At 46.1% G+C, this 26,030-nt stretch overlaps 1 protein-coding gene across 2 annotated transcripts in view; it reads left to right on the top strand.

The window, feature by feature from the left end:
• BCAR1 (BCAR1 scaffold protein, Cas family member) overlaps positions 1-26,030 on the top strand; it is a 573,883-nt gene that overhangs the window by 120,201 nt on the left and 427,652 nt on the right. For both annotated transcript variants that reach the window (XM_086945218.1, XM_086945219.1), the window contains exon 2: positions 22,523-23,230. In XM_086945218.1, the coding sequence (XP_086801344.1) occupies positions 22,523-23,230 (708 nt within the window). The remainder of the gene's footprint in view (positions 1-22,522; positions 23,231-26,030) is intronic.

Genomic DNA, 26,030 nt, shown 5'->3' with positions numbered 1-26,030 from the left:
AACGCAATTGATCGATCAATACTTTTACAGCAATAACATTTTAGCAGCAATTATATTTTACACAGTTATCAGCAATTTAACCTAACTAGTCCTTAACCATACTACTGCTACCAGAAAATTACTGATAGAGTGCGCAGGTCACCCGGCTAACAATTTTACCGTAAGCACACTTGGACCCATGAAATTCAATTTATTTATACTTATTTAATCGGGTAACCTACACTCTACTACCAGCAATTCAGTTCCTTTTTATTTATTTCAATGTACCTGACTTACCAGTCCTGGTCACTGGTACCTAAGATCACAATGGATCAAGGAGCTAGCTGCAAAATAAGTAGACAACACAATACAATATACAATTGAAAATGTTTGTACTCTTTTATAATAACCACAGACTCAGGAAGTTTTAAAAACCTTTATCTAATCATCGTCATCATCATATGCCATGAGTAGAAGATTAACACAGATCAAACTATAACGAGAATTAGAAAATCGTTTAGCTATGAATGAGGCTGAGAATACTAATCATTTAGAAATCTCTATTTTAGATCAACAGTCTTTCACAACTTCACTAAAGGCGGGTAAAGAAAGGGAACATGCTAAATCAAAGTAGACTTTCGAACTACACTAACGGTTCAAAGGAAATGAAACTTATGCAATTTGATTTATCCAGATGTGCTTATTCTCTATAGGGAGGGTAAGAATGGAACATAAAGTATATATGCAAACAATATAGTATTTGACTAAAGGTTGGTAGAAAAGTGGAACATGCTAATAGACATTTAATGAATGAAATCTCATTTATAAAGGACAGGGGAGAAAAAGGAACATATGCAATTATGCTTTATTCGAGGTGTTAGGAATGCAATTTTAGATAAACTATCACCCACGCAGACTTTATATTTACCAAGGATAGATTGAAGACCAACCCTGGCCATGGGTCAGTTTGGAAAGACGGGAAAGGACCCTCAAGGACTTAGGTGCCAGTAGGCGAGCAGGTACAGCTCATGGACAGTCAGAACAGGATAACCCCAGGATTTGGATCAGGACCGGGTTCACCAAAGGGTACGACCAACACCCGCAGCTTCGGTTGCAACGCCTGCGCTACTCCCTCTCTGCAAGGAATCTGCCAATAACCCCGATTGGGTTCTCGAACCTCCCAGCAAAGTGCTTCGCCAGCACTTAAGGTTTCCCAAAACCCGAGTGGGTCTGTGGAAATTCGGACAGAGTGCTCTGCAGCTCTCTGTATCAGTCACCTATAGAATTCGTTGGGTCAGTGACAGGTCAGCTATTCGGACAAGTCGAACAATTTCTCTAGCTAAACCTACGCTAGTTATACTGTTTTTCGGGTCAGTGTACCACCCCCCAAATGTTGCAAGTGTAAGGATCCCCAATTCTGATTGGACAAACGAGGAGGTGAAGTCATCACACCACCTACATTTCAGACTTTCTCAGGCTTAATATTCAGTTTTTTGTACCCACCCCATAAATTCTAGTTTCCCATGGCATATGTTTTACAGGGGACAATAAAGTATACAGCAGTTTATTACAAATGTAACAAATTCAGATACAAGTCAGCTTCGTCTTGCTGGGTTACAGGTCGGTTCCCAGGAGCATCTTAGCTGTGGCGGCCAGCTGGCTGAGTTCCACTGCTGCAAGGTTCTTTTCCCCCATCACGTGACTGGTACCATACAGGCTTTTCCAAGATGGAGTAGTAAGCACCTCCCAGGCCCAAAGAATATGATACATGAAAAGCAAGCGAAAACAATTTAGAAACACAGAATTAAAGATTACAGTGTATACCATGAATGGCTATACTACATCCCTTACTTTATAATAAACTATAGCGTTATTTATTAGGCAGTACAGACAGCTTTGCAAAAGCGGCAATGCAAGCATAAAGCATGTGAGAACATAAAGCAGCCATCTTTAGCTGTATTGCGCATGAGCAACAAATTCCCACCAGAACTGCGAGTACGTCACGTCACCTGGGTGTGACTGACTCCTGCGCAGACTAAATTCCCGCGTAGCAGCAGCCATTTTAGGTGGCAAGCGTATTACCTTTTAGTAAACACATAGGCAAGCGTCTCTGGGACACCCCGTGTAGTGTAAAATGTGCAATATTAGTAACACAAACAGGTTGATTTAGTCTATTAAGGTTAGTTGAGGTTCTTGAAACAAGCAAGTCGCTTAATGTGCAAATCCTTGCTCCATCACCAGTACCAAATTCTGGACAAGATCGGACAGCTGATCAAGCACATCCCAGACGAGTACCAACAAAGAGCTTCACACCTTGTGGAGGAGGGGAAAAATGTGGGAAATTCTTGCCTCAAAACAGCCTTGGATGGAGCTGACACGTCCAGCAGACTGATGATGTTTGGAATCTGAGAGAAGGCAGGCCTGGCTCATGATCTCAGGCTTCAAACCAGAGGTACAGCACAACATTCTAAGCACCCCGTTCAATGGGAAGACACTGTTTGGGGCACCGGTGGATGAAAAGCTCACCCAGCTCAAGAAAGAAAATGAAACTGCAAGGTCCATGGGGGCCTTACAATTTATGGGGATGAAAAGGGGTACCCCGTCACGAAGACCGAACTGAAGAGGGGGAAACCAGCCAGGAACGTCACACCAGACATTCTAACAGTCCCACCAGGGCGACAGCCAAACTTAACAGCGACATCAAAAACAAACCTGGCACTACCAGCAGAGGGGCCAGTCCTTTCGCGGGAGGGCAAACGGACGTGGACAAAATAAAAGAGGGGGCCAGCAACCCACCTCAAAGTGACTCCGTCACGCAATACGTGCCCACCCACGCAACTCCTGCCAGGGTGGTGCACAACAAGACCAACTGAGGGTTACATGGACCAAACATCAACGAACATGTAACACCAGTAGGAGGCAGGCTACGTCATTTCTTCCAGGAGTGGAAGGAGATAACCACAGACAAATGGATACTCAACATCATACAATTCAGATACTGCGTAGAACGAAAAAGGAAGGCGCAGTCAGGAAAGGAGCTAGAGCTACTTCAAAAGGAAGCGAAGGAACTCCTCGAAAATGAGGCCATCGAACCAGTACCATACAGAGAAAGGAACAAGGGTGTGTACTCAACCTACTTCCTGGTACCAAAGGTAGACGAAACACTGAGACCCATCCTGGACCTAAGGTTCCTAAACAAGTACATAAAAACACAAAATTTCAAGATGACATCCCTACAAGTGGTCATTCCTCAGATAAGGGACGGAGACTTCATGGTCACCATAGACCTTAAAGATGCCTACCTGCTCATCCCAATGAACACTTTAAGTAAACGTCTGTAGCTAGTTAGGTCAATGAATTGACATAAGCAGTTCTAGGTCTTATTATAATGTGTAACCACAAAATAATCTCAATTGAACCATCACCAATTAAGCAAAAATTAACACACATATGTCTAAAAAAATCTTTTTCATTTTATTATTCAGTCTTATTGATATTTTTAAATTATCGTTTTTTTCTTTTTGTATTTAACTGGCCAAAAAATTCATTTCAAAACAATTTGTATAAATAATGTGAGACAAAATTTACATAAATTAATTCATGCTGCTCAATATAAAATTGCATTATCATTAAACGATAGACATGAAGTTGATGGGCGCAATGCGGTAGATGTAGACTACGCGCGTTTCGGCATTGCTGCCTTCATCAGGAAACCGTCTATTGCACTAAAATTCTGTATCTGTAAAGTGGACTCCGAAATAAGGGCCCGATATATATGTTGATAGCGGACGTTAAAGATAACCACCATTCCCTTATAATACTGTGTGGGGTCCTCCTTTTTCTTCAACAATCAATCAACTTATTCAATACGAGTCATCCGGGAGATGGTTTTTCCCTGCCACCATCGTTAGTTGATAATTCGTTTGATGCGAAGTTGCAGATAGTCTGTTGCTCAATCACACTAAACCCGGATATTAAAATCCCAAAGTTGCAGCTATTTTGTTAAAAACACCAGGAACACGATGCCCTTGGAAACATAAAATCAGCGTCTCCACGTGGGGTCCTGCACAATACCAACCGTCCGTATTTCAAGTAGGGGCCGCCATCAAAATCCCAATGAACAGGCAGCACAAACATCTACTGAGATTTACCATCAACAGAGATCACTACCAGTTCACAGCCCTAGCATTCGGACTAAAATCCGCACCAAGGGTCTTCACCAAGTGCCTCGCAGCAGTGGCAGCGCACCTAAGGAGGGAAGGGATCCATGTATACCCTTACCTGGACGACTGGCTAATAAAGGCAAGTTCACACAGGACATGCAAAGAACACGCACAGCGTGTGACAAGTACACTGGTGGACCTGGGATTCTCTATTCACTGGGGGAAACCAGAGCAAGTAAAAATCTTCCTAGGAGCACAGATCAACACCATACAAAGCAAGGTGTTCCCCAGCGACAAGAGGAGACTGGCCCTGCTGAAGGTGACGCACCTCTACCAGAAGGGGCGAGCTCTGACAGTGAGAACAGCGAGCAAGATCATGGGCATGGTGGCCTCATGCATTCATCTGGTCCCAAATGTACGGCTCCACATGAGACCATTCCAGGATTGGCTGCAAGAACAATGGTCACAAGCTACAGGAATTTGGGAAGATCTAGTGGTTGTAACACACGCAGTGCAGGAGGAGATTTTGTGGTGGAACAAGGAGAACATAACAGAAGGGAAGCCTTTAACACCACCAACCCCAACGGTGACCATCACCACAGACTCATCCGAGAAGGGATGGGGAGCACACATGAGCAAGCTCAGGGTGAGGGGTCTGTGGACTCCAGCGGATGCTGTAAAACACATCAACTACCTGGAACTAAAGACCGTGTTCCTCGCCCTGAAACCCTTCCAGACAAAACTGTACAACCAGAGAGTGTTGATCCAGACAGGCAACACAACAACAATGTTCTACATCAACAAGCAGGGAGGAACACAATCAGCCCCGGTATGGAACCTAGCACAAGAGATATGGAGATGGGCCATCCCACTCAAAATAGACCTGCTAGCCATACACCTACCAGGGAAGGACAACGTGGAAGCAGACTGGCTCAGCAGACAGACATCGGCATCCCACGAGTGGGAGCTCAATACCCAGGAAACGCAAAGGCTATTCAGAAGGTGGGGAACACCGACAATAGACGTATTTGCTACACACTAGAATGCAAAATGCCGAAACTTCGCATCCAGGCAACCAGGGGAAGGATCCCTGGGGAATGCCCTATGGATAAGCTGGTCAAAAACATTTGCTTACGCTTTTCCCCCTGATACCACTGATACACAGAGTACTCAACAAGTGCAGAACCAGCAACATGACCCTGATCCTGGTGGCACCCCAGTGGGCCAGGCAGACCTGGTACTCACAAATAATGGAAATGGCACAGGGGGCTCCCCACAAGTTCGGGAAAAGAAAAGACTTACTCTCCATGCAAAACGGAGAAGTACTACACCCAGAGCCAGAGAGCCTCAACCTAGCAACATGGATCCTGAAGACATAGTGTTTGCACACCTGAAGTTACCTGAGAGCACCCTGCGGGTAGTACGAGCGGCAAGGAGACCTAGCACACGAAGGAACCTATGTGGCAAAATGGAAGAGGTTTACACAATGGTGTAGCAAGAGGAAGCTACACAAGAAGATGACAAGGGAATCAAAGGTTCTAAGATATCTCACACACCTGCTAAAGGCGAAACTAAGTTCATCCTCGCTAAGAGTACACCTAGCAGCGATAGTAGCCTACACAAGAGGATAAACGGGGAAAAGTTTCTTTACATCACAGATAGTAAAGAGATTCATGGAAGGGGCAAAGAGGATCGCACCACCAAAGAGGATGCCGCCACCGGCATGAAACCTTAATTTAGTCCTAACAGAGCTCGTGAAAGCGTACTTTGAACCCATTCATAAGGCCTCCCTACAAATGCTGACAATGAAAACAGCCTTCTTGGTGGCAATCACCTCGCTGCGCAGGGTGAGCGAACTACAGGCGCTGAAGCTACAAGAACCCTACATCCAAATACACAATGAAAGGGTGGTGATGAGAACTTACCCACACTTTATGCCAAAGGTGGTGTCAAGGTTCCACATCAACCAGACAGTACAAATACCAAGCTTCTTTCAGAAACTGACCACAAGCGCATAGGGGGCACTGCACACTCTGGACGCTAGAAGGGCAGTAATGCACTACATAGGAAGAACCAAGGAGCATAGGGAAACAAAACAGTTCTTTGTTTCCGCAAGCAGTTTCCTGGGTAGACCAGTAACAAAGGGAACCATCGCAAGATGGATCGCACAAACTATACAATTCTGCCACAGACAGGCAGACCAAGAACTAGTAGAAGGGGCACAGGTCCACTCTACCAGGAAAAAAGGAGCGACGATAGCCTTCCTGGCTAACGCACCCATTCAAGACATATACCTGGCGGCAACATGGGCTTCAGTGCACATGTTCACTAAGCACTACTGTTTGGAAATACAAATGAACAAGGAAGCACAAGTAGGACTGAAGGTGCTTCAAAATATATTCAAAAACCAACGTTCGTCTTCTACCCAGCCGCCGCAAACATAACAAACCTGTCGTGCCTGTTAGGTGGATGTCTCGGAAACACCATGAAGTTGAAGCTCTTCCTGACCTCCCCCACACCGGTTCACTCTACACCAATGATATATATATACTTGGTGAAAAGAGTAGATGCCAGTGTCAGGGACACAGGGGAACAAAACAAGGAAAGATGGGGAAGACACAGGAATCCGAAATCCAAGATGCAAAGAGAACTGGTCAACACTCACTGTCTCTTCAGAACCCCTCCTGTAGGTAAAGAAAGAGTGATTAGGAATATAATGAATTCTATCTGTGAGTGTATATGCTAGAAAGCAGAGATGTATGGTACCTGATGATTACTTGCAGTGCTTCTACCTGTAATCAATCTTCCTTCTGTTGACCTCACAGTAAGGTAGGTAGGGTGATATATGAACAATGTATATTCCTATAACATAGGGGTATTTGGTTATCAATAAGGGAGAGCCCACAGACTGCTTATATGTATAAGTATAGGTAATGGAGTGTACCTAACATTTCCAGTGCCTTTATGAATGTTGACTCCCTGTTCTCCATTAAAGTAAATCCCGCATCATGTAAGTAAGTCCCTGTAAATATAAAGGATATTATCAGGAATCTTCTGCAAAGTCTACTGCATCTATATATTTGTAAGGTATCGCTTGTACCTGTTTTGTCTATGTAAAGGAAGTTTGTAATCACTTCAGAAATTTACATCAAAGGTTCCGATAAACTAAAGAGATAAACCTCACCGAGGTAACACAAAACGAGAACAATAACTTCTGCAGCTAATGTCTGTAAACAAAGACGTCCCCGTGTAAAACAACACGGATTGGCAAACACTGACGAGTGTTCACTCTAGAAACCATAAGCGACTCTCTAACTTATCTGAGCAGTAGAAGAGAGTCCCGAACCGAAGACCAACGCCGAGACAAGAGGAAATCCGTCGGAGCCCGAAACGCCACCACCGTTACCCGGAAGCTATGCTGGAAACCCGGAGGGAACGCAAAGCGTCTTCGAGACGGAAAGGGGAAACTATATAGCGAGAACGCGCATGCGCTAGACTTGCGCATGCGCTTTCCTGATGCCTTCTATTCCGCCAACCATGTCTTTGCCAACCACGGCTTCCGTGGATCGGCAGGCATGACAGTACGCCCCTCCCAAACTGCCCCCAACAGGTTTGGGCTTTCCAGGATGGCGTCTATGAAACAAACGCACCAATCTGGGTGCATGTATCTGACTTGCAGGTTCCCAACTACGCTCCTCTATGCCATAGCCTTTCCAATGTATGAGGTACTGCAGTCTGCCTCTACTCCTACGGGAGTCAATAATACTTCCCACCTCGTATTCCTCATCTGAATTCACTATAACAGGTGGCGGGCTCACAGGTAACTGAGTACCCGGTGTGACTGGCGTCAGGAGCGAGACATGAAATACAGGGTGTATCTTCATGGACACAGGGTGGTCAAGTTTCATGGCAACTGGGTTGATAACCTTAGAGACAAGGAAAGGGCCAATGTATTTAGGTTGGAATTTGCATGCACCTCTCAATGCAATGTATTTGGAGGACAGCCATACTTTGTCCCCCGCCTTATACACTGGTTCAGGTGTTCGATGTGCATCTGCCCCCTTCTTATACTGTATCTTGGCTTTGTCTAAATTGTCTGAAACGGAATTGTGAATAGTCTGTAGATGTTGCACCAAAGCAGATACCGAGGGAGTGTTGCAAGTACTGGAAAGGGGTATAGGTAACACTCGAGGATGAAAACCATGAGACCCATAGAAAGGAGTGAATAAGGTGGAAAAGTGGTGACTGTTATTATATGTCAACTCCGCTAACCAGATGACTTCGTCCCACTCTTTCATAGACTGGAGACATTGACATCTAATTAGTTGTTCTAGACTCTGGTTGACCCTTTTGGTTTGTCCATCCGTTTGAGGGTGGTGACTGGAGGACAACCGTACATCCACTTGTAAAAGTTCACATAATTGTCTCCAAAATCGGGAGACGAATTGAGTACCCCTATCCGTGATCAAAACAAAGGGTATGCCATGCAACCGAACAATGTGTTGTAAAAATACTTGAGCAAGCTTCATTGAAGTATGTAAACTAGACAGAGGAATGAAATGGGCAGTCTTTGTAAACAAATCCACTACCACTAATACAGTAGTATTCCCCGTGCTAGTACGAGGCAGTTCTACGATAAAATCCATAGATACTGTATGCCATGGACCTGGAGGAGTCGGAATTGGATTTAACAGACCCACAGGTTTGGTGTGTGTTGCTTTACTCTGTGCACATACATGACATGTCTTCACGAAGTTCTGTACATCTTGAGAAATACTGGGCCACCAACCATACCTTTTTACCAGTTCTATAGTTCTCTTGCATCCAGGATGGCCTGCTAAACCTTGAGTATGACACAACTGTAAGACCTTTTGTCTTAATGGTTCTGTGGGAATATATAAACCTCCTTGTACATATCCTAGCCCTTCCTTCCATTGGGTTTCTTGATCCCCCAAATATTCCAGGGTCTGGGGATTCTGCTGTGAGTCTTTGACCTCCTTCAGGAATCTCTCTTTCATACGGATTGCCCCTATGATTTTCTTGGATTCAAGAATAGAAGGTGGTACTTCCATAGTGGGCAAGGGATCAAAACCTAATCTGGAAAGAGTATCAGCTTTCCCATTCTTTCGTCCTGATCTGAAATGTATCTCAAAATCATACCCATTGAAAAATTGAGTCCACCTTAACTGTCTCATAGACAGGGCTTTAGTAGTCTTCAGATATTGAAGCTTTCTATGGTCAGTGATGATGGTGACCGTATATCTAGAGCCTAACAAATAAGGTCTCCACTCTTCTAGTACCTTCTTTATTGCGAGCAGCTCCCTTTCTCCCACTGCATAATTGACTTCGGGTGCTGTAAGCTTGTGAGAATAGTACGCCACTGGATGTAATTCACCCGTGTCAGGATGAACTTGGGACAACACACGCCCTACCGCTACTTGGGAAGCATCCACTTCCACCACGAAAGGGCTGTTTTGGTCAGGATGTCTCAGGACAGGAGCACTAGTGAAAGCATTCTTTAATCTCTGAAACGCTTCTTCTGCCTCAGCCGTCCAGATGAAGGAAATACCCTTCCTCAATAATCTGGTAATGGGTGTCACGATGTCCGAGAAGTGATTAATGAAGAGTCTGTAGAAGTTGGCAAAACCAATGAACTATTGTACCTCCTTCACAGAGGTGGGTGCCGTCCATTGCACTACCGCTTGTACCTTGTTGGGGTCCATTTCCAATCCCTGAGAGGAAATGATGTATCCTAAAAAGGATACTCGTAACCTATGGAAAAAACATTTATCCAGCTTACAGAACAAGTAATTGTCTCGTAACCTCTTTAGGACAGATTGGACATGAAGGATGTGTTCCTGCAATGTGCTTGAATATATCAGTAAGTCATTGATGTAGGCAATGACACATTGATCTAGAATGTCTCTCAGTATGTCATTTATGAAAAATTGAAAGGCAGAGGGAGCGTTGCATAAACCAAACGGCATGACTAGATATTCGAAAAGTCCATATTTAGTACAAAAAGCCGTTTTCCATTCGTCCCCCTCCTTAACTCTTACTAGGTGGTAAGCACCTCTTAGGTCCAGTTTGGTAAATAAATTGGCCGTCTTTACTTGATCCAATAAAGAGGAAATGAGAGGGAGCGGGTATCGATTCTTGATTGTAACAGCATTGAGGGAGCGATAATCGATACAACACCGTAGACCCCCTTCTCGTTTCGGTATGAAGAAAAGGGCTGAAGAAGCGGGTGATCTAGACACCCTAATGAAACCCAAGTCCAACATCTTGTCTAGATACTCCCTCAAGTACACATTTTCCTTTTCGGTTAACCCATAGACCCTACTAGTAGGAATGCGAGCACCTGCTTGTAAGTCTATTCTACAATCATATACCCTATGTGGGGGTAAACAAGTGGCCTCCTTGGCATCAAAAATAGACGAAAAAGGTGAGTAGACTGTAGGCAGGAAGGTGTCTGGCTCATCTATTTGCAACTCTGTATATGTAATAACACTACAACCTATATGCATTAACTCCTGGTCCTGATACGAAGAGGCAGGTTCTTCTGTGGTTTCCTGTAAGTCTTGTAACTCCAATGGTTTAATATGATCACTACACACTTTGGGATCGAACTCTATACTGCCCTTCTGCCAGTCAATCGAGGGATTGTGGGTTCTTAACCAAGGTAGTCCTAATACTATAGGAAACTGCGGTGACTGTATAAGATCAAATAACAAGTTCTCTGTGTGAACATCCAGTAAGGTAACTAGGATGTTATCAGTGGATTGTGTAATAGGACCTGATTTAAGCGTGCTGCCATCAATGGTACAAACTTCTTCTATGATGTCCTTTGAGGCTACAGGAATCTTATGTTGATGAGCCCATTCCTGATCCATAAAATTACCAGAGGCTCCGGAATCAAGCATGATAGGGATTTGTGTCTTAGACTGTTGCCACTGCAATAAAGAAGGCACTAAGAAATGACTCTGACTGTGAGAGGTTGAAGAGACTATAGATCCAGAATGACCCGATGCCTCAGTCTCTTTTGGCTTCGGGTCTGCTAGTTTTCCGACCTTTTTTTTTGCTTAGGTTTGATAGGGCATTCTCTTAAGAAATGACCTGCCTTACCACAATAAAAGCATAGCTTATGGTCACGTCTTCTCGGTCTTTCTGCTTCACTGATTGGCCCCTTGATACTCCCTATTTGCATGGGTTCAACACCTTCCGAGGGAGAGCCCGTAGAGGATTCAGATTCTGTCTTTCTCTCTCTATAATATGTTTTACTATAATCATATCTATTCTTATCTTTTCTACGTTCACCCAAACGGTGATCTAACTTGACCACCAGATCTATCAACTCAGGACATGTATCAGGGGGATCTACCACATGTGCCAAGGCGTCCTTTAGCTCATCACAGAGCCCTTTATAAAATAAAGCACTACGTTTGTCCTGTGGCCAACTAGCTTCTGCCACTAAACGATTAAAGGTGGCTATATAAGTAGGCAAATCCTTATTTCCCTGTTTCAACAGAAGTAGTTCTGTATCGGCAGCGTGGGTTAAGGTGTGTTTATCAAATAGTTTACGTAGTTCGCCCTTGAACCTATCATAATCTAAAAGTAATGGATCGTCTCTTTCTATCAATGGTATAGCCCAATTGTAAGCGGAGCCACCCAAGTATGAAATCATGAATGCCACCTTGGCCTGATCAGTCGGAAAACAAGCGGGTTTACACATAAAATGTAATTGACACTGACTGATAAAGGCAGCACATCTCGTAGGTTCACCTGAAAATCGTTCCGGGGGAGCAAGAGGCAAAGGGGGAGCAGGGGTAACTACCTGTATAACAGGTGTTTGCGAGCCCGAAGCTGTCCCAGCTCCCTCCCTATCCATTCTATCTAGTCTTGTAGCCAAGGCCTGGGTTTCCAGCTGGAGATTACCCATCATATTAGTTAAATCCGTTAGCGTCACTTCCATGGTGTTTAGGCGACAAATATGTTAATAAGGCTTTGCGTTCTGTCGTGCCTGTTAGGTGGATGTCTCGGAAACACCGTGAAGTTAAAGCTCTTCCTGACCTCCCCCACACCGGTTCACTCTACACCTATGATATATATATACTTGGTGAAAAGAGTAGATGCCAGTGTCAGGGACACAGGGGAACAAAACAAGGAAAGATGGGGAAGACACAGGAATCCGAAATCCAAGATGCAAAGAGAACTGGTCAACACTCACTGTCTCTTCAGAACCCCTCCTGTAGGTAAAGAAAGAGTGATTAGGAATATAATGAATTCTATCTGTGAGTGTATATGCTAGAAAGCAGAGATGTATGGTACCTGATGATTACTTGCAGTGCTTCTACCTGTAATCAATCTTCCTTCTGTTGACCTCACAGTAAGGTAGGTAGGGTGATATATGAACAATGTATATTCCTATAACATAGGGGTATTTGGTTATCAATAAGGGAGAGCCCACAGACTGCTTATATGTATAAGTATAGGTAATGGAGTGTACCTAACATTTCCAGTGCCTTTATGAATGTTGACTCCCTGTTCTCCATTAAAGTAAATCCTGCATCATGTAAGTAAGTCCCTGTAAATATAAAGGATATTATCAGGAATCTTCTGCAAAGTCTACTGCATCTATATATTTGTAAGGTATCGCTTGTACCTGTTTTGTCTATGTAAAGGAAGTTCGTAATCACTTCAGAAATTTACATCAAAGGTTCCGATAAAATAAAGAGATAAACCTCACCGAGGTAACACAAAACGAGAACAATAACTTCTGCAGCTAATGTCTGTAAACAAAGACGTCCCCGTGTAAAACAACACGGATTGGCAAACACTGACGAGTGTTCACTCTAGAAACCATAAGCGACTCTCTAACTTATCTGAGCAGTAGAAGAGAGTCCCGAACCGAAGACCAACGCCGAGACAAGAGGAAATCCGTCGGAGCCCGAAACGCCACCACCGTGACCCGGAAGCTATGCTGGAAACCCGGAGGGAACGCAAAGCGTCTTCGAGACGGAAAGGGCAAACTATATAGCGAGAACGCGCATGCGCTAGACTTGCGCATGCGCTTTCCTGATGCCTTCTATTCCGCCAACCATGTCTTTGCCAACCACGGCTTCCGTGGATCGGCAGGCATGACAAAACCGCTACAAAGTCTATGCACAGCATAGTGAATCCAGAAAGATTCACGCTGCAAAACGAATAGTTTCTTACCTGTCAGTTTTGCAGCTTGAAGATCTTTCTGGATTCACTAGCGAACCCACCCACCTCCGCCAGAAAGATGAGGCTGGAGAAGCAGGTGGTAATACAAGGACAATACAGAAACAGACACCTTGAAGGACAAAGTGGAAAAATCACTTACTTGAACATTGCCATAGGATTCGCGAAACAGAACACAAAATGAGAAAAAAGAATCAGAAGATGGCGCCCAAAGGTGGGAACTTCCGCAGGAAGCGTGCCGACGTCACAGGAAGTACACCAAAAGGTGGGACGTCGACGCCCACATGGGCTACGAAAAAAAGAAAGAAAAGCCTACGATTCCGGACCCAACCACTAGACCGCGGAATAATGCACAGCATTGTGAATCCAGAAAGATCTTCAAGCTGCAAAACTACACCGACAGTTAAGAAAGTATTTGTTAAACCTTAAATAATCAAGTGTATCCATTGGCTTGAATTAAATAACACAATAAGCTGTAACTGGTCGTGAAATGCCAAACAAATACTAAAAATTGGGATGTTTGGCACATTCTGGCCACACCTCTGACTCCGCCCACTGATCCAATCCTTGGGTTATTCTCGCCCTCGGAGTCTCCGACCACAGTTCCCCTACTTTTTCCCCCCACTTCGACCACTGGGTACAATCATGGATTTGAAACAAAGCTCTGTGTGGTGAGGAATTGTAAACTCCGGAAGTTTAACTCTTCATTACCCTGGGATTACACTCTCTTGCGCACATTCCGTCTCTCTCATTTTCTTCTCTCTCTCTCCCCTTCCTTCACTCCCTCTGTCCCTCACTCTAGTCCTCTCCTCCTTCTCATGTTCTCATCCTTTCTTTATCTCGCACTTTCTCTCTCCATCTCTGTATCCTCTCCCCGTGTCTCTTTTTTGCTCTCTGTGGCATTGTCTGTCTAAAGCACACACACTCGTCTTTCTCTGTTTATCTGTTTCCTCCACCCACCCAGAAACTCTTGCCTTTTCTTCCCTATCAAGTACTGTTTGAACGACACAAGAAAAATACGATATCTTTATTTAAGGTGTTAAGAATATAGTAACATTTACATCCAGAAAGTAAGATTAGAAATATTTTTTCCTTTAATGGCAATAATACGTTTTATTTAAATCTATATCCCTAGAAACCATTATAATTTCTAATATTGAAATGTATTTTCTCCTCATGCAAATCAAATGTTAATGTTTCTGAACAAAGCATGTATTTTCAACACACGCTTTTTAATCGATGTGTGTAATTTTTAGCTCCATTTAGCTTCAGAACCGTGTGGGTGCAATACAGATTCCATATGCTTTTCTCATCTGTTTCTGGCAGCCTGCTGTAAATCGTGTAGACAAGCTAATCACCCGGGACACCGACCCTTATTCCTTAAAGACTTGCCTCAGTATTTCAGTCTGCCACAGACAGTCTCAAAGCTCTCCCTGCCATGCCCCTTGACCGGTCTTGATGTTCTGCCCACTCGGTAAAAAGACAGCGATTCGAACAGCTAAATAAGTCAAGGCTGACTCTGGAACTACGGGGCAGGTGATTGCCAAGGACAACTGTCTGGCTTCTCAGGAGAGGAGCAGTAACATATTTGCCTGGCAAGTTTTGCATGATTTTCTTGTCTGATTGGCACTGTGTGCCGCCTGTTGAGACAATTTCTTAAGATTAGGTGTCTGGGGAAGAAGTATCCCCTGTGTCTGATAACTCTTTTTATGGTGTATAATCTATCTTCTGCAGATTCTTCACCCCTCCCCCTTCTCTACTTTTGAAGTTGGGCCAGTACTAGAAAGGTTTCATTGTAGGTTCGGGATGATAGTTACATTTGTCTAGTTTCCCCCTCCTTAGGCTTTGGTTGGCCACCAGGAAAAACAAGCATTGGCATAGCCAATAGGTCTCGCCTTTGGGACCTTATAAGTGTATGGCGTGCAACAGTTGATGTTGATGCACAAAGGATATTGTGCTGCATAACTAAATACTTATAAGGTCCCAAAAGCGAGGCCTATTGACTATGCCAATGCTTGTTCTTGGTGTGCTACCATATCATTTCGAAGGTTAGTCCACCTTCAGTGAAAGACAGAGCAGCTGTTTTAATCAGGAGGATTGAAACCATGAGTGTGGACTGGTTTTGTGCAGTTGATCGAAACCCCGTACAGTGGTATTCATTTTAGGTGAATGACACCACTGAGAAGAATCACACAATAAATATCTGGATGTACCAATTTCACGTAAGGGTGCTGAAAGGTGAGGAGAACCACCAACCTCCCAAAGATGGGCCTAAACCAACAAGAACAATTCACACTCCCCAGCACACGTCGAGTATAAGTGAAGTTTCCCAATTTAAAGCAGTGTACAAAGTCTAAGCACAATAAAGTAAACACGATTCTTTTCCCTCTCTTCTTGGTTGTTTTTTAGTATGACCACAGCTTTGTGTGGCATACAGTGTGCGGTTACGTGCACAGGTACGAACAGAGGCGCCATATGGCTTTCCTCTCGTTCGGCCAAGCGCGCGCGCCTCGCTTCAATGCCCCTCCCCCACCACAGACTTTTTTCTTTACTTTTGCTGTATTCGTGGCACCTACGCTTTACTTTTAACATGGTTAAAGGTAAAGCGCCGGTGACGCGGTTGTAACAAAAGTAAAGAAATAGATATTTTTTTCTATTTCTTTACTTTTGCAGCAATCGCGGCACCGGCGCTTTACCTAAAAGTAAAGCGCAGGTGCCTCGATTATAGCAAAAATAAAGAAATAGATGTTTTTTTCTATTTCTTTACTTTTGCAGCAGTCGCTGCAAAAGCGCTTTACCTTTAACCAGGTGTAAAGCGCTGGTGCCGCGATTGCTGCTAAAGAAATAGAAAAAAAAATCTATTTCTTTACTTTTGCAATAATCTCGGCACCCGCGCTTTACTTTTAATTTTAAAAGTAAAGTTCGGGTGCCGCAAATATAGCAAAAGTAAAGAAATAGATTTTTTTTGCTATTTCTTTACTTTTGCAGCAATCCCGGAACCAGCGCTTTACTTTTAAACATGAGTAAAGCACTGGTGCCGCGTTTGCTGCAAAAGTAAAGAAATAGAAAAAAACATCTATTTCTTTACTTTGTTTGGTGTCATATGAATGCTTTGTGATATGATTGTTCCTGTCAAGTTTGAGGCTAATATACTGGTAATTATGATAATCCTCCAAACATACGAGTGAATCTACTCCAGCCCTTCTGAAGTTTCAGAAGGCCTCAGACTTTTGGGAAGTGTACCTATGTTGCTTTTGGCACCAAACTCTGCAAGCCAGTAGTATATCAGTCTAATACACCAGCTTCAGGAATGGTACCTTGTACCAAATAAGGCACGTTTGGGATAAATGGATATTGTGAGAAGTTGGCCTGATATATGATGTTCCCAATTCTGGAACCACCTTGTATCAGTCCAAACAATCCCTTATGGTGTCTGGTTGTAAGTCAACCTTATTAGACAAGCTATCCTAGGGGTATCATGGACTAAGCAGCCTTAAAGGCTTAACTCAAGAGGTCGTGTTAAGCAAGCTGTTTTACCAATCACAATCCTGTAATAGCAAATGAAAGGACACCACACAAGTATATATTATAAAAATATATGTATTTATTACTAGAATAATCCCCAGTACTCTTTATGAGCAAAGGGGCACAAGCGTTTAAACAAAAGCACAGTATACCATATGAAAGTTGCACAATTATGGATGAGGGCGGGTGGCCACTCAAACCATATATTAAGAAAGTGGTATAAGAGACACCAATCGAACAGTGGTTAGGCCTAGGGCCTAGGGAATCGCTGGGAGCAGTCGGGACAAGCAATGCTGAAGTCAGGAAAAGCCAGCGGGATTCGGGTGCAGCGCTTAAAGCACACGCATGCACCAATGTTAAGTCAATGGTGCGTAAAAGTTAGAAAGTTACTGTTTAAGGAGACTTCCGCTTAACCTACAAGGATGAAACTTTAGACACAGACCCTAGAGGTGTGTACCAGTGTGGGAACACCGGCGTTGCTGAGTTACCTCACCCACAGGAAGCGGTTGCATAGGGTCGAAGTGGCGTCGGGTTTCGTCACGCAGGTTGCTGGTGCTTGAAGCTGAAGATGCTGCAGGCGATGTGAAGGAGAAGTGTCCAGGGTGATCCAAGGGTGGATCAGAGTCGTAAAGTACCTGAAAGCAGAGGGGACAGAGTCTGGGTCACTCAGCAGTGACCAGGGTGGAACCAGGACGGAACCAGGCAATGTCGGGCGCAGTCAGGTGGTTGTCGAGGAGCTTCTCTCCGCTGCCACGTGGGCTCTGGGGCATCTGCGACGTCCAGGAGCGGGTCACAAGCCCACGAAGGCTCTCACCGTCGGCGCTGTCGGCTTCAAGATCGGAGCAAGCAACACTTGGCAAGAGCAATCCACGCAGGACTGGAAGATTGCTTCTCACTCGGACCAGGAGGGTCAGAGCGGGTGCTCCTTTTCAGAGGAGCGGGTGCAAGTCTGGAGCAACCAGAATCACAAGTCGTATTTCGGTTTTTCGTCGGCACAGGGGCCACAAGCCAGCTGGCAAGTGACCGGGCCAACGCGTTGAGCCAAAGAAAGCAGAAGGGCCCCACGCAGCACTCATCGAGTGTAGAGGGGTGAGCTTCGGTGCAAAAGTGGCTCAGGGCTGGGGCTTCTCAAACCCCGGTGTACAGCTTCGAGGGTCACTCGTGGGCTGCACAGTCAGCGTCTCGTGGTCTTTTCAAGATGGCGTGCCCCACGCTTCCGGTCGCCTCCACGGGTCTCAGCTCTGCAGGGACTGTGGATCGGGCTGTAAGAAGGCAGGCAAGCTTGATCTCGTCGATCTCGGTCGCTCGAGTTCCGGCGGGAACTGCAACAAAGCAGACGTTGAGGTGCTGGATGGTGCCTGTTTGCACAGGGTGGTCACTCCTTGACCACAAGGGAGATTCTTCAGTTTTCTACGCTGAGTAGGATGTCGAAGGGTCCAGAGTTTCGTATCAAATGTTTCATCAGGATATTCTGAGTGCTTTGGCACTGCTCCCATTCTTATACCTATCTAGGGGGCTGGATTACCTGCTAGGTCCCCTCCTGTGGGTGGGACCCAGGAAGGGGGTGGATACACCCCTTTCCCTTTGATCCAGGCCGTGCTGGGACTGGGGCTGGTGTGCCCCAGAACCGGTTTGACCGGATTATGCAAGGGGAAGCCTTGTGCTCCCCAGGCAGTGTCTGGTTTCTTTCAAACCACCCTGCTACAATCCACTATCTCCTGTCTGGGGTGGTGTGACACCTCCCTGTGACAGGAAACCCTTTGTCCAGGCCTCCTCTGCTGAGTTTCGGTCCGCAGCAGGAGGTCAGACTCGTGTCTGTGGCAGAAGCATCCATTTTGTGGATCTGAGGCTCTTTTAAAAATCAACCGCGTTTTAGCAAAGTAGCATGTCGTCTCCCTCTAGAGGGGTGGAATGCTATCCCTGTCGACAGGACTGTCGAGGGGATAGTATTCCAAATCGTATGACACCTTACACGACATGTTTTGATAAAGCCAAACCGAAGTTACAATATAAACGCGAGGATTATAATGCACTAAGAGTATATGGTATGGCAATATCCCGGAACAGCTTAGGGAATTGGTCCCGACAGCTGCAGACAGGTTCAGCTCATGCTAGAGCACCATCTCACATAAAACCACGCACTCTGCCTCCAGGATTGTTAAGGCCTGCCATAGGAGTGGCTTATAGGTTTATATGTGTCCAGATAGGTTTAGATATAGGTATACTATATCTAAGCAAGGGGTGATTACACCACCTTGCCCCAGCTGAGTGATCAGCCAGTTGTGTCAATTTTGGATAGCCAGCCAGGGGTGGCAAAAGGTATGCTGCAGCCCCTGGTAGGCCTTGGATGCACCTATGCCCTGGGCACCTATAGTGCACTGTACAGGGGCTGATAAGGTGACCCAAGCCAATTTAGTTATGCACCTAGGGTACATGGAATCCATTTTAAGGAGAGAGCAGGTAGCCTGGGGCCCTGATTAGCAGGGAACCAGGCCAACTAAGTCGAAAACCAGCTAAACACAAGGCAAAAAATCTGGGGTAACCATAGTCAGGTATCCACCTTCCTACAGATATGATCGCCTGCTCAGGTGCCGTAACAACATACACCCCACGTTTTACTAGTTGAGAGTCACACCCTGGGAGGCTGTGTCTTCTGTACAATTTCAGGAGCCCTCTTATGCACTACACGCTGGAACAGCCCATGGGGTCCCACACTTGGCTGCTTTGTAGCTAGGTTCTTACTGTGTAAGTCACATTCAAGAATATAATGGCCCTAGAACAGAAAATATTTGAAGAATAGCATAATCCCACTTCAAAACTCCCATACATCCTTAATGGCCCTATAGAACAGATTCCAACTCCCATATACTCCTAAAGTCCCTTGGACTATCATTTATGCACAGCCTCATCATCGTCCCACAGATTAGCAGATTTACTTTTGCAGACAGTCTTAATTCGGTGTAAACTATAATTTCTATGAATCACATACAGCATTCGTGTTCCATAGTATAACAAGCACTGGCATAGCCAATAGGTCTCGCCTTTGGGTCATAGGATATTGTGATGCATAACTAAATACTTATAAGGTCCCACAGGCGAGATCTATTGGCTATGCCAATGTTTGTTTAAGTTAGCGAGGTTCACCCTGCTCTTTTCTGACCCTTTCTTCTAACTTTCTACCCGCCGGGTTTTCGGATAGTAATGTGGGGAGCCTGCCTTGCTTTTGCTCCCTTGTTGTGGGTTTCTCCTGATAGGAGACTTCCTTCCCGACCCCAGCATTCTGCTCACACCTTGTGACACACAGTGTGATGCCCTACGTGTGACTGATATATGTGGTCCCAGAGCTCACGATGCCATATGACTCCAGTTACATCCTCTTGAAGAGGCCCAAATAGTCCGAAACCAGGCTGGGGTTGCTTGTAGCCTCGTTCAGTGGGGACCTGGGCTGACAGCTTGTGCTGGACTGTTCCCATTGAAGCAGGACCACGAATGATTTGCATATGGCTGGTCCCTCTGAAGTGGCATGGTGAGCAAACAAAAGATGCACTGAGATGCGACCTGTGTAATTACCATTAATTAAGGTTAATTAAGGCATTATATCCGTGTTTTTTTGTTTGTTGCTTTCTTCCATGGAGGAATTTGAATGGAACCGCCTGAGTGGAATGAGTAAAAGGGCACCGCTGCCCAAGACTATTCTAAGAGCTGCTATGATTGAACACATGCCTACTCTCTGAAACCATAATATAAAGAATGTTTAGAAAATTCCACTAGTATGCAAGCATTTTTCTGACAAAATCTGGGGTCCCACACCAGTGACAACTGAGAAACACTTTTGTGCGCCAGGGTTGGGGTATCTGCTGCCAATTCATTTTCTAGGTTTAGAACCAGAATCTGGGGACGTGAGACAGCCTGCCAGGAGAAGCTGCCTTGCAGCCTGCCTTGAAGGAAGGGGTTGACCGATTGCTACAGTGGTGCATTTGAGTTGCCCTTGCTTGAGTAAGACGTTATCTAGAAGAGGAAAGCAAACGGCATGAGAAGGTGACAAACTGTGAAATCCACTATCATTTGGTGGGGACCTGTACCTCTTATGACAACACGTGAGGTGCACATGACCTGCTCGTTATTGCAGTTTAAGCTGTCTTGTGGAAGTGCATGAGGACTCTGCACCTTCCTGCAGATCACAAAGTTCATGGCGGACTCTTCCATTGCCAAGAGCTAGCACCTTGAAGTGTGGGGTGCTGGGTGACATCCGACTGCAGTCTGCAAACCAAAATAAGCTGTGCCTTCACTGGCAATGACCATTGTCCCAGACAAGGACACCATTCGACTCACCAGTCATGTAGGGTAGGCTCTTGCATTTTATTTTGGGCACAGGGTTGCTGTTCTGGACTGAGGAAGAACCTGCAAAGCAACACATGCCAGACTGCGAACAGCAGAGCTTACATACTGCTTTTCCCCATTTACTCTGGTTCTGGAACTGCCTATTCTCCCACAGCTCGGTGTGTGCTGGTGCAGCTACTGCGGACTATAACTAACTCCGGCTGAGGCAGAGAACAAAAGCTGGTGTGAGTCTCTCTCTGTGGTCCGTGCAAGGTGTACGAGTGGTGAGCCTACCAGCAATGAACTACTGGCATGACCTGCCTTTAGACATCAAAAGAACAGAAAGGTACTGCGCCATTGTGACTTGAGTGGATGGGGCGATATTGGAGGGGCAGAAACTACAATTTGTCTTGGGGACTAAAAGGAGACTTTTGGGCACAAGGTGAGCTGAGTCACTGGAGCTCACCACAGACAACGTTCTGATAACCACCGCGATGGCTAATGGCCAGTGAGCATTACCGCAACAAAAAGGCCTGTCGCTGGAGAATTTAGACTGTCACCTGAATTTACACTGGTTATAAATTGCAACTAGTACATCACTTACAGTGCCCTCTGAAGACTATGTAAAATATTGCTATGTGTGTAGTGAAAAAGTACCTATTTGTTTTCTAGTATTGGCAGGACAATGACTTGTAAATTCTTATTGGATATTCTGTTAATCTTTGAGACCCTAAACACACACACTTCCCTACGTAAGTCTGGAACGCCTGGAATTCGCTAGCCTGAAGGTCAGGTACTAAAGGGGTGTACTTGGTGTTCAGTTTTGGGTTCAATAGTAAGGTTAATCTCTGGGGCAACAGTTGTAAATGGCTATGATTGACATAGTCTGAGCCAAGTAGCTCCAGGATGCCATGTGACTCCTGAAAAAGACCCACCGCCTAGCCTGCTTTCTCTAACACTGTCTCTACTGTTTATCAGATGTAAATGTGTCCTATAGTAAGTTGGCTGTAGCAGAACGATTGCCAAATAGTATAAGGAGTAGTATGTAGGAAAATATCTAATCTTAGCTGCCAAAGCATCTAGAATGTTTAGTAAAGCATTTGGCACATTTAAACTTTTCATCAGCAGTGTTACCTTTTCAGTGACGATCTTACTTATTGCTTCCACTAAATGTGTCTAACTACTCCAAATATGAAGTTAACATATATACTACAGTAATAGGAAACTATATAATTGTGCTTTATTTCTATCCGCTTGTCCCAATATAACCGTGTCCTGATTTCTAAGCTTGATCTGTTTTCTTGCGTTTGCAGAATGTGCTGGCTAAAGCTCTGTATGACAATGTGGCAGAATCTCCTGATGAACTTTCATTCCGCAAGGGGGATATCTTGACGGTACTGGAACATAACACCCAGGGACTTGATGGCTGGTGGCTGTGTTCACTCCATGGGCGACAGGGTATAGTACCTGGAAATCGGCTCAAGATCCTGGTTGGTGTGCATGACAAGAAACAGGCTGCTCTTGGGCAAGGGACACATCAACTCCAGTTGTTACCACTACCAGCTCTATCATCTTACCAGCAGCCGGTTATCAACAGTGTGCAACCTGATTCAATACAGTATGCCCCCACACACCCTGCCTTTTCAGCCTCTGAAGAGGACAACATATACTTGGTTCCATCTCAGAAAATAGAAGTAACTGATCTTTACAATGTTCCTCAAAGGGCACAGAGCCCAATAGCTAAGAACCCCATATTGTATGAGAAATCGGTGTCTCATTACCTATTACAAAGAAATGTTCAGGATATATACCAGGTGCCCCTGTCTCTGCACCAAGCACAAGAGCTCTATCAGGTCCCAGTTCCAGCAACTAAGTTGGCTCATGATAATTATGAAGTGCCCCCTTCGATAGGGCAGGATATTGAGCACATTCCATTATTGGAGACAGAACTGCAAGGCATCTATCATGTGCCTCAACCCATGGATAAGGGAAACTGGGACAAAACAAGACCACCAGAAGAGGTACTGTAGTAAGCTGTCAAACCAAATCATAATGTGATATTTTTATGAAGTAAGGAGTATTAATGAGACAGAAATATTTGTTTATGCAAGAAAAGGGTTAAATAGTGATCACATATATTAATTGCATTTACACCTTAAAATGTCCAAGTGGAATAATTTTGTGGAGAAAATAAACAGGAAAAGAAAAATTCACATCAACAAATACAAAGGTAACATAAAGACCCACAAAGATTAAAGCCCCATTTTGAGGAATATTCACATTTTGTGCATAAGCTAAGATTTTTACATCTCGCAGTTCACACGCTTTCTTTTGTGAGACATTTTGTTAGCTTACATATGGCCTAGAGCACACCCGTGTTTACTATTGGTCAAGGCAACTGTCAGTCTCATTTGCTTGTTTCTTATTTCATGGCTTGTGTGGAGTTTAGTTCTGTAGTAGGGGATCTCTGTGTATAGTCATAATCTAGTGAATAGTCCCGCCCATGTGCGTGGACCCCGGCAATCAAAAATAATCTCTTAAGGTGTCAAAATAATGCAGAAACTGCAAAGACACTTAAGAGAGAATTTAAAGACAAATAATGCAGCCTATATCCACAGGCTACACTGTCCAGTACTTCAACTAGAATTTCCACCAAAAAAACACCACACACAACACAGCCTGCAGTTTCTACCATAGAGAAACTTGCCTCCCCCAGTCAAAGACTCTGGAATGATAGAGAGGAAGGTAGGGACAGACAAGCCCCATAGGCTGCCATTATGTGGCTTAAAATAGGATACTGTGCCTTTAAGAGAACTTTCCAGAACTTCTCCCAGTATCCCAGAATGCATAGCAGGTCCCTCTTACTTCAGTTCTTTTTTCCGGCTCCTGCTTACAGGACCCTGGCATTGAGCTCTCCCTTTTACAAGGGTTTATTGAATTCGTTTTTGCACTTTTAACTTTTAAAAGTGTTGCTGTTACTGCTTGGTGTTCTCTTCTCACTTTTGTGCTGTTTTTAGGTGTTTTGGGGCTCCGAAATGCCTGGCCTTTTTGTCAAGTGCCCAGCATGTGAGAGGAAGAAGGCCAAAAGCGACCCCCATGATGTCTGCATCGTGTGCCTTCCAGACGATCATGGCCCTGAGGAGTGTGTTATCTGCCAGCAACTTTCTGCTAGGACACTCAGGGACAGATTGAAGATCAGGCTGGCTGGCCTGGAGGATAGGCGCCAACGTGCTGCAGGTGGGTCTGGGCAGCCTGGGAGGGATCCCTCTGCCTCTGCTGAGGCCCCTGGGCGGCTCCCCAGGGGCAGGAAGTCCAGCCAACGGTCCCATTCTCCGTCGGCGTCGATGGCATCGACGACGGCGTCGAGAGGGATGACGACGGCGTGCTCCCCTTCTCCCCGGGGCTCCGGGTCGAGACGGCGCGACGGCTCGACGGCGAAGGAGAAGCCGACGTCGAGGCCGCCGTCGACGTCATCGTCTTCGTCGACGTCGAGGTCATACCGACGCCGAAGGCACAGTGACGTACATCGACGCTCGCCGTCGAGGCGGCGCCGACGCTCGCCGTCGAGGCGACACCGTCGGTCGTCGTCGAGGCGACACCGTCGATCTCCATCGCGGCGACGCCGCCGATCGACGTCGAGGGGCTCCTCGACGTCGGGAACATCAAGGCGACGGCGGCGCTCGTCGTCGAGGGCGGACCGCCCGACGTCGAGAGGACGCCGAAGGTCGACGTCGAGGAGTCGGCGTTCGACGCCGAGGAGGAGGCGGTCGACGCCGAGGAGGCGGCGCTCGACGCCGGAGTCCAGGAGACGTCATTCGACGCCGGAGGAGCGTCGTTCTGCGTCCAGCAGACAGCGGTCAGCGTCGGGGAGCAGGTCACCCGCTCCAAAACGGCGGAAAAGGGACTCTAGTCCCAGGAGTCACGCTGCTTCCAGCGGTGGTCGCAAGAGGAAGAGGTCGCCTGCGGATGGGGATGGGTCTCCGCGCCCCTCGCCTGGAGGGACACCGGGCTCGGTGTACTCGGAAGTGTACACTCCGTCCCGGCCCAGGACTCCGACTCCTCCCCCCGTGCCTAAGGAGGACCCTCCGCCCAAACCACCACTGCCTTCAGAGGACACTCCTCCACCTCCGGTCCCTCCGCATGGGCCCGCACCGCAGCCGAAGGTTCCTCCTCCGAGGTCCACTTCCCTGCCGTCCCTGCCTGCTCCTCCCAAGGGGACTCCGAAACCGAAACCCCGGGAGGAGCCGAAGACGCCTCGTGATGAGCCAAGGAAGACCCCTCCGCGCAAACCGAAGGAGCGCCCACGGGCTGGCAGGTCTCGCTCTCGCTCTGGGCGGAAGGACAGATCGAGGCACAGATCGTCCACGAGATCGAGGCACCGCCATAGGAGGCGCGAGTCTCGCTCTCACACGAGGTCCTCTGGGACCAGGGATTATTCACCTACCCTATCGGGGTCTCCGGACACCAGAGTGTCCCCGATAGATGACCTGGTGGCCTTTCAGGACGTACTGTTGCGGGGCGCAGCGAAGCTCGGCATCTCCCTGACGGTGCCTACACCGAAGACATCGGTCATCTTCGAGACGCTGCATCAGAGGCATCTGTCTCGTCCTCTCCTGCCCCTGGTGCCGGGCCTGGAAGAACCTGCTATGGCTCTGTTTCTCACCCCGGCTGTGACGAGGGCGGCCCCTTCGAGATTACTTAAGAAGTACCGAGCTCCCGAATCGGATCCGGCCTTCTTGAGGGCCGAGCCTCCACCTGACTCCGTCATCGTCACGGCGGCCCGCAAGCAGCATGCCACCACCCCGACCTCCACGGTTCCCC

This window comes from Lissotriton vulgaris, chromosome 12 (assembly GCF_964263255.1).
Source record: "Lissotriton vulgaris chromosome 12, aLisVul1.2, whole genome shotgun sequence".
Classification (NCBI taxonomy): Eukaryota; Metazoa; Chordata; class Amphibia; order Caudata; family Salamandridae; genus Lissotriton; species Lissotriton vulgaris.
The sequence above is the reverse complement of the archived record's forward strand: the minus strand, read 5'-3'. Positions and strand labels throughout refer to the sequence as shown.